Source organism: Zingiber officinale, chromosome 3B, assembly GCF_018446385.1.
Source record: "Zingiber officinale cultivar Zhangliang chromosome 3B, Zo_v1.1, whole genome shotgun sequence".
Taxonomy (NCBI): Eukaryota; Viridiplantae; Streptophyta; class Magnoliopsida; order Zingiberales; family Zingiberaceae; genus Zingiber; species Zingiber officinale.
In genome coordinates this window covers 20,689,305-20,698,688 of record NC_055991.1, presented here as the reverse complement: position 1 = coordinate 20,698,688, position 9,384 = coordinate 20,689,305, and the positions used below count along the sequence as shown (strand labels likewise).

Sequence of the window (9,384 nt, the reverse complement as noted above, 5' to 3'; positions counted from 1 at the left end):
AAGAGATAACAACTTAACTTGACCAACGGTACTGGTGAAGTTTTGGATGATAGTACGTTAGGGAAACTTTGTCTATGCATGTCTAGGAAGATATGGTTTCGACCTAGTGCATTTGGCTTAGCGGAACTAACCGAAGCTACCCTTTACGGATCCTAATTAGTTAGACCAAGGTTTTGTACTAAATTCAGTGGATAGGACTATTTGGAAAACCTCGAAGGCATGGTTACTCTAATGATGTCCAAATGACTCTCCATAGCCCAGAAGTTTATCCAGAGAATGCTATTTGTTGAGCCCAAAGTTAAACTTGAATCTAACACAAAGTTAAACCAAACCCTAAAATTGAATCTAATTTATCTCACAAAATTATAGGATTCCCTGATAGTACGTTAGGGAAACTTTGTCTATGCATGTCTAGGAAGATATGGTTTCGACCTAGTGCATTTGGCTTAGCGGAACTAACCGAAGCTACCCTTTACGGATCCTAATTAGTTAGACCAAGGTTTTGTACTAAATTCAGTGGATAGGACTATTTGGAAAACCTCGAAGGCATGGTTACTCTAATGATGTCCAAATGACTCTCCATAGCCCAGAAGTTTATCCAGAGAATGCTATTTGTTGAGCCCAAAGTTAAACTTGAATCTAACACAAAGTTAAACCAAACCCTAAAATTGAATCTAATTTATCTCACAAAATTATAGGATTCCCTGATTGAAAATTTAGATCGGGGAGATGACTAAGGACTTCACTTTAAATTAAATTAAATTAAATTAAATATTTTATATTAAAATTTATTTTAAAAATCTTTTTAACTTAAAATTTATTTTTTTTAAAAAAAATCTTTTTAACTTAAAATTTATTTTAAATCTTTTTAACTTAAAATTTATTTTTTAAAAATTTATTTTTTAAAAAAAAAACTTTTTAACTCAAAATTTATTTTAAATCTTTTTAACTTAAAATTTATTTTTTAAAAGTTTATTTTTTTAAAAAAAAAATTTAACTCAAAATTTATTTTAAATTTTTTTAACTTAAAATTTATTTTAAAAAAATCTTCTTAACTTAAAATTTATTTTAAAAATATTTTTAACTTAAAATTTATTTTAAATCCTTTTAACTTAAAATTTATTTAAAAAAAATCTTTTTAACTTAAAATTTATTTTTTTTAACTTAAATTTTATTTTAAAAGTCTTCTTAACTTAAAATTTATTTTAAATATTTTTAACTTAAAATTTATTTTAAAAATCTTTTTAACTTAAAATTTATTTTCCTTTTAACTTAAAATTTATTTTTAAAATCTTCTTAATTTAAAATTTATTTTAAAAATCGTTTTAACTTAAAATTTATTTTATTTTAATCTATTTAACGTAGTTTTCTTTTAACATAAATATTTTAAAATTAATCTTACATAAAAATTATTTTAACACAAAAGCTATTTTAACATTATTTTGAAAAAAAAACAGACAAAAACCAAGGGCGGACGCCCCTGTATAAAAGTGTATATAATCTACGCACATTAGGCTTCACTCACTAGTCTTCCAACTACCTAGATTCACTCACTAGGATTTTCCATCTGCCTAGCTTCACTCACTAGAGCTTTCCACTACTAAGTGTCTGGTCAACACTGATCCACTTGGATTTCCTTCTTCTGCCAACCTTCTCATTAGACTTGCTCTTGATTAACCTCCAGTTAGGACTTCCTAGTCAAGTATCCGGTCAACCTTGACCTACTTGACTTTTCTTCACATCACACTAGTCAAACTTTGACTAACATTCCCAAACGGACAATTGCACCTACAATCTCTATATATTGTCAAACATTAAAATTCAAGCTTGAGTCAACTCAAACTTAATCAACCTAGTCAACTTTGACCCAAAAAAATTGCACTAATAAGACATCATTGCTCTAACGTGTCTCTAAAACTGCAGGCAAACTTTAAAGCCTTGTATCCAATTCTATTGGAATTCAATCCGATCACTGTAAATTTTCATCTAATTTATATATTTTTTCTTATTTGTTATAAAATAGCCCAATAAGTTTTGAATATTCAAGTAGATTTTGGATATGAAAAATAAAAATTTCTATGTATTATTTATTAGATACTAGTAAGACTAGTCTCATGAATGTTAGCTTGTAAGAATTAAGTAGTCTATTAAAATTATGACTATTTATGTATTTCAATGCAAGAGATTTAGAAGAACCAACACAATAATTAGAAATCAATGTGGACTTTAAACTACTTATACTACTTTAGAGAGGCATAGATGGAGAGGAAAGGCTTACTGCTCATAATTTTTTTTTTACCTTATCAACCTGTAACAGGGTTATTTCTATTGGAAATAAAAATTATATGATATCTTTTTTATTTTTTATATGTTTGTAACACAGTTATTCCTATAATGATAATTGTGTCATATTGATAATTATATGTGAGATATTTTTTTAATATTTTATATGCAATTAATCGTAGTGCACAGTCACATGCTGTGAATGATATTAACTACAACGCGCAACTGTGCGCTGCAAATGCAATTTACCATAGCTCACAGTTGTGTGATGCGAATGCAATTTACCGCAACACACGACCATGCGCTGCGAATGTGTTATGACTTTTAACAACATGGAGTTGTGCAGCATGCAATGCGCACTGCGCATAATATAATTGTACACTGTGGCAAGTCATTTTTATTGTAGTGCCTCTCTAGGTCCAAATATCCAGAACAATATGTGGGCCTCCCCATAGGTTGTCAGAATACATAGGTTGTTAGAATACTTGGGTTCTCAAAGTACATGAGTTGTCAGAATATATCAGTGTCCAAACATGTGGAGTAGTATATGTGACATAGCGTGATTCCCAAAAGATCTCCACAATGCAAGATATGGGTGACATGACCCTCTGATACCTTTGACATAACATATTCTTTAATGTAAATATGACATCTTGTTAAGAAATGCACCACCTCTTCTAGCAGCCACGGATGTGACGCATAACTCCTTCATGCTATAAAAAGTCATGCCCCTATGGGTTAAGGTACATTGGATACTCCTTATTACATACATTTATATTTTATTATTCTCCTACACTATTTATCTCTCCATTTTTGACATCAAACATCGAAGTGGAAAGCTGAGGCATCCCTGGTCTTCCTCTTAACGCTTTGTCTATCTTTTCCTGTCTTCTAGTAGTCTTGCAGATGTCATTGACAGGAAACTTTTTGGCGCATTTGGTCTCCTTTTTTTTTGGCTTTTCTTGGAGGTATAGTATTCCAATCAACCTAGAAGATAGACAGCTCACCTTCTTCTCCCTATAGGTCATGATGACTTGATCCACATTCTAGTCACCTCACCAGCATTCCATCTCTCACCGCTTTTGAACGGGATCAAATAACAAATGGACTTGAAGCATATCTTTGTTCTGTCTGAACTAGAGCTTAAGTTGTAGCATTGTTTATCTGAGTTGAAGAGGCACGACAGTTGGAGTTCTGATTTGAAGAGAAGTTTCTAGGGGAATTGATGTTGTCGGCACAAGAGTCAGATAGGCGTTGGAGAAACTTGGGCATAGGAGGAATGTTGATGTTTAGATTACCCTCTAGAGCTTGAACAACTTGACTCATCGTTGGCCTGGAACTCTCATCATCTTGAATGCACCAACCGGCCAATTTACAAGCTATTGCAAGCTCTCCCATGTCAGCTTCCCCCTCAAGACGGTGGTCTAGCAAGACTTCGACATCTCCGTTAATGAGTTTGCTTGTTGCCACTGATGGAAAAAACTCAAAACAACTTTCTGTTGCAGAGACTAAATTTCTCTTGCCGGATATGATCTCGAACAACATCATTCCGTAGCTGTAAACATCTACTTTGGTGGTGATGGGCATACCTGAAATCCATTCGGGTGCAATGTACCCTCTACTTCCTCTAATGGTTGTGAGAACTTTGCTAAAGTTCCTTCCGACAAGCTTTGCTAGACCAAAATCGGCTACTTTTGGCACAAGTGCATCGTCCAATAGTATGTTCTCTGGCTTAATGTCACAATGTATGATGTTGTCCCTGCATTGCTCATGAAGATAAGCTAATCCTCTTGCAGTTCCGATAGCAATTCGATATCTTGTTTTCCAGTCCAAAACATTCGAGTTGCTACGAAAAAGCTGATCAGCTAACGAACCACATGGCATGAACTCATAGACCAACAACTTCTTGGTCCCTTGAGAGCAAAAGCCAATTAGCCTAATGAGGTTTACATGTTGAATAACTCCTAGTATGCTCACCTCCGCTCGGAACTGCTTCTCGCCTTGGTAAAGACCCTCAAGCTTCTTCACAGCGATATCAATTGAGCCGGGTAACGACCCTTTAAACACGGATCCAAATCCCCCTCCTCCGAGCTCTACGGAGAAGTTTTTTGTGGCAATCCGCAGCTCATCATACATGAAGGAGACCAAAGAATTCTGCACAACTTTTGAGTTTTGGATGGCTCTCCTCCTCTCTCGCTTCCAAACGAAACCCCCAATCATGAACAAACAAACTACAGCAGTGACGACCCCTAAGGAGATGTGCGCTACCTTTCTCTTCTTGTTGTTTTCAGAAATTTGCAACTCCGAGGCAGCCAAGCGCAGATAAAGAATGCCTGCATCAAGCTCATTAAGTTCTTCCTGAAGATTGAGTAATTCTCCATGCCAAACAAAGCACCCAGTGGAGCTGAAGGAATAAGCATTACAAGTGCAATTACTCAAGCAAGCTTGTTCACAATCTTGGGAGCTCCCAAGCATGGCCAAACTGAGGGAGTTGTCAGGTAATCTAACATTTTCCATCTTAAAGAAACCATCTTCTTCAGAATTGTTCTGGCCACTGCACTGCAGAGAAATCATCCTCTCACAACCCTGGCTTCGATCGCCCAAACCCCAATCTGTCTGAGACTTGATCCTGAAACCTTTAACGCAAGTGCAGAATGGCGTGGGGAGGTCATGGCAGCTTCCGAAAGGCCCGCAGACCCCATAAACGGAGCATTTGCTTCTCGGTCGAGCCCAGATGAGCTGCCACGAGTTTGAATTCTCAATCCATGTCAGTAGCTGGATCTGGCCGTATTCAGAATCGATCACATATCTGGACGTCAAGTGGTTGGGATCAATGACAGTGTACGTGAAGTAGTTTTCATCTGTTTCATTTACTACTTGGAAGTTGACAATGTAAACGGGAGGCAACTCATTCATTTGGCTGAAGATTCGGCCATCCCACAGCCCAGTAGTGCAATATGTGCGAGACGAATTCCAAAAGCAGAAGTACTGAAAGCTTCCTTCCTGATCCATCTCGAAGCTGAAGATTCCGGGAGCAGGGTCGACTTTGCTCTTCCAGGACGTGAGGCGCTGGGATCTCTTGGTGATCTTGTTGATCCCGAACTTGGCTCCGGGTAGCAAAGTGCCAATGGGTTGGTCGAAGCTCTGCCAGAAGACGAGAGAGGAGTTGGATTCATCCCGGAGCTGGAGATTACCCTTGTCAAGGATGACCGCGACGGTTGTGGAGTTGGAGGATGAGATGGCGGTGACATTGGTGGACCAGATGATAGATTTGAACTGGTCGAGTAGGGCGAGGTTGCCATCGTCAGAGATCTTAAGCTCCGACGCGGTTGGCTCCGTGACTGGAGTGACTCTGTTGGCCACCCACACGGGGGTGAGCTCTGAGATATTATTGTACCAGATGCCGATGTAGTAGTTGAAGGAGGTCGTGCCGGTGCTACCTGGTGGCGTGAAGAAGCCTAGCACGAACGTGCCGCCTCTGGAAGTGACGGTCTGGTTTCCGGACAGAGAATGATGTGCGGAGATTGTGTCTGTTGACGTTGCGGAGGAGAAGAGAAGAAAGAGAGAAAAGGCGAAGGAGAAGAGCAAGAGCAAGAGTGAAGTTGCTCTGGAACCTGAAGAAGCCATTGAAACTCCCATTGCTGATGGCTGATGAGCGATAAGAGCTTGGAGGAGAATATGGAATATTTAACGGCGTCGCGGGAATGAACTGATTTACTCAACTCCGTTCAGATATTTCTCAGTCAGTCATCGCGGCGTGTGCCGCGTGCCGCGTGCCGCGTGAGACAATTTGGACTTCAATTGATTGGAATTGTGATTTTCAATTAAGAGATCTCATATTTGTCCCCACCGAGTCCTAATTAGGATGACAACTTTTCTATATAATAGAAAAAAGGATTAAATTTTTAACGGGCGGAAGAAAAATTTTAATTTTGATTATAAATTGACTTTATAATTTATTTTCATTTACATAAATTAGAGATTAGCATAATTTACTACCAAAGCGATCTCATATTTATGTTAAATTTATATTTTTGCAATTTTTATTTTTATTGGATTTTCATCAAATACATTTTGTAAAAAAAAAAAGTTAAATGACTTTAAAGACCTCAAATCCGTTCAAATGAATAGTGTTGCACTCTTACTATATATATTTTTTAGAGTTGGCCCATGTTTCTTTTTTAGATTTAGAGATTTCGTTAAACACTTTTACGGTTAAAGGTGTTTGATGATAATCAGGAGATTGGAAGTGACTTTAATTGACTAGATTCAAATTGACTGATCACAGTTAAGTTTTTTTTACCAAAAGTGTTTAACTAACCTAAACACCTCAATTTCATGTTAAATAGGCATCATATCATTCCTAGAATTTCTCTAATTCTCTATGTGCTTATTTTTTTTTAGATATAAATTGCTATAGGGTCATTAAGCATTTTGACAAAAAAAATATATTTGATAATCTCATAGGCCTCAAATTTGTGTTATATAGGCATTATTACACTCATGGGCTTCCATTGAGTATGTTTATATTTATAATTTTAGATTTTGAGTTCTGTATAATCATCAAATATTTTATATTTTATGCCAAATGAGTAATTTTTGTACTTCTAAGAGTATAATGAATAAGTCAATATTCATTTTTTAAAAGATTTTGGATCCTGTCGTTAAGCATTTTTGACAAAAGTATTTGATAATTCTATATACTTATATTTAGCATCAAATGAATATCTTTCCATTCCTTGGATTTACATGAGTTTATGTATGCTCATTTTTATTGTTATTTTAAACATTAAGGATCATTAAACATTTTTTACTATATGCATTTCCTATCAAGAATCAATTTTTATTTTACCTTAATACTTTGTATGTTATGTCATGTTTTGTATATTTTTGACTTGCTTACTACTAATCCATACAAATTTGGTTATATATATATATATATATTATGATGATTATTTAAGTTTTATTTAATTTATTATAAATGTTAGATACAGATATCATTGATATGTTAGATACATTTCTTTTTTAGCTATAAATATTATTTATTGTTTGTTTGTAATTTGATGCAGGAAAAGAAGCACAGAAGAATGAAGCTCCTAAGACATGACAATTTGTATTTTTTTTTTGTTGCGCTTTGGATGCTTTGTGATTATATGTTTGGATATAATGATTTGTTAAACTTGTTGTTGCATTGATGTTGTTTATTTGTTTGGGGAAGGATTTTTTAATTTTTTTTGGGGAATGTTGATGTTGTTTATTTGTGTATGAATAGGATGCGTTGAGTTTTGGATGACTTGTTTGAATGTTGGATTTAGATGTGTTGGATGTTTAATTGAATGTATTGATTATGATGTATGTTTGATATGTAAACAGGGTAAAAGAAAAAATTGAAGAGATGTTGGATTTTTTTTTTGGAACAAAATTTACGATGAACAACTTTTATCATAAAATTATTGTAAATTTGCGATGAATCTAGATTTGTCGTAAATTTATGACAAATATGGATTTGTCCCAACTATGCGACGAATCCTGATTCGTCACAAATTTGGGACAAAAATTTATTTTCGTAGCAAATGTGTGAAGTTTTATGCAGAGAAAAAAGCAATGGTTTTGGTTGAATTCGTTGCAAATCTGTGACAAATTGAGTTCGTTGTAGAATTCGTCGCAGATCTGCGACGAATTCAGACTTGTCACAAATCTGCAACGAATTGAATTTGTTGCAGAATTCATCACAGATCTACAACGAATTTGAATTCTTTGTGGATCTACGACAAATCTCTGTTTTCTTTGTAGATCTACGACGAAAATAGGGTTTTTTTACTTGCATTTATTCGTAATTATGCAACATTTTTTGGGATGAAAATTAATTCATCGTAAATCTGTGATGAAAATATATGTTTGTCGCAGATTTAAGATTATAAAATTTACGACAAATTATTTTTCTGCAGATTTGCAATGAAATCTGTAATGAAAAATAAAATTCGTTGTAAAATTTATGATGAATTTTATTTTTTTCATCGCAAACTTTAGCAACGGCAGATTAGTGATGAATTCTTTTTCGTCACAGAATTCATCGTAAATTTTTTTTGTAATGAATTTGTTTTGAAAATTCGTCCCAAAAATTTAATTTTTTTTTTTAGAGTGCTTTGATCGGGAGTGATTTTCAATTGATCAATTGAATGTGATTCAAATCAAACTGACATTTTTTATAATTTTTGTGTTTGTTTGAGTTTGTCAATATTATTTTTAAAGGATTTGAACTTGTTAGTTGTCAAATATTTTTTTTATCAAAAATATTAAATGATTCTAAAGGCTTCAAATTTGTATCAAATGAATACTATTACACTCCTAGTATTCCATTGAGTTTGGGCATGTTTGTTTTTTATGATTTTGAGGTTTCTAAGCTCATTAAATACTTATGGCTAAAGGCGTTTGATAACAAATAGGAGACCCAAGCAATTTCAATTGACTAGATTCAAATCCAATTGATTGACCATTGTCAAGTTTTTTTACCCAAAGTGTTTAACTAACTTAGACACCTCAATTTCACGTTAATAGGCATCATTTTGCTCTTAGAAATTTCCTAATGTCTTATGTGTAGATAATTCTAAATACATGAAAAGAGGAATTAAATTAAAGCGGTAAAAACTTACAGCGATCTCCCGCAGATCCGCAATCGGCAATGGCGAAACTCATTGTCGGAAGAGCGATCACAGAATCGGAAAGCCCTCCGCAATTCCACAAACCAAATCCCACCGCCTTGAATATTCTTCTCACTTACTCTCGTCTCCAACCCACGAATGATCCTTGGACGCACCCCCTTTATATAGAAAAATAAACCAGGGACATAATGGACTTTTCCATTATGAGTAGTGGGGAACATGGGTTATGTTCCCACATCCCCACTATCTCCATTTCCAACATCTCCCACTCGTCCAAGGTAAGTCACTAAGACTAATTCATTCAGGTAAGTCACAAAGACTTAATAAGTCACATAGACTATTAGAGAGTTTGGTCACATAGACATATGAGAACATCCAATCCATACTTAGAGAAAATGGTTCGTGCGACAACAAGCACACTAAGCGATAGTTGCTAAGA

General features: G+C 34.8%; 1 protein-coding gene across 1 annotated transcript; it reads right to left on the bottom strand.

Annotated features, from left to right (window-relative positions):
• Nucleotides 1-2,899: 2,899 nt before the first annotated feature.
• Nucleotides 2,900-6,022, bottom strand: LOC122056106 (G-type lectin S-receptor-like serine/threonine-protein kinase At2g19130). Its single transcript, XM_042617893.1, has one exon. The coding sequence runs from the start codon at nt 5,920-5,922 to the stop codon at nt 3,427-3,429; it is 2,496 nt and encodes an 831-aa protein (XP_042473827.1). The 5' UTR covers nt 5,923-6,022; the 3' UTR covers nt 2,900-3,426.
• Between the last annotated feature and the right edge of the window lie 3,362 nt (nt 6,023-9,384).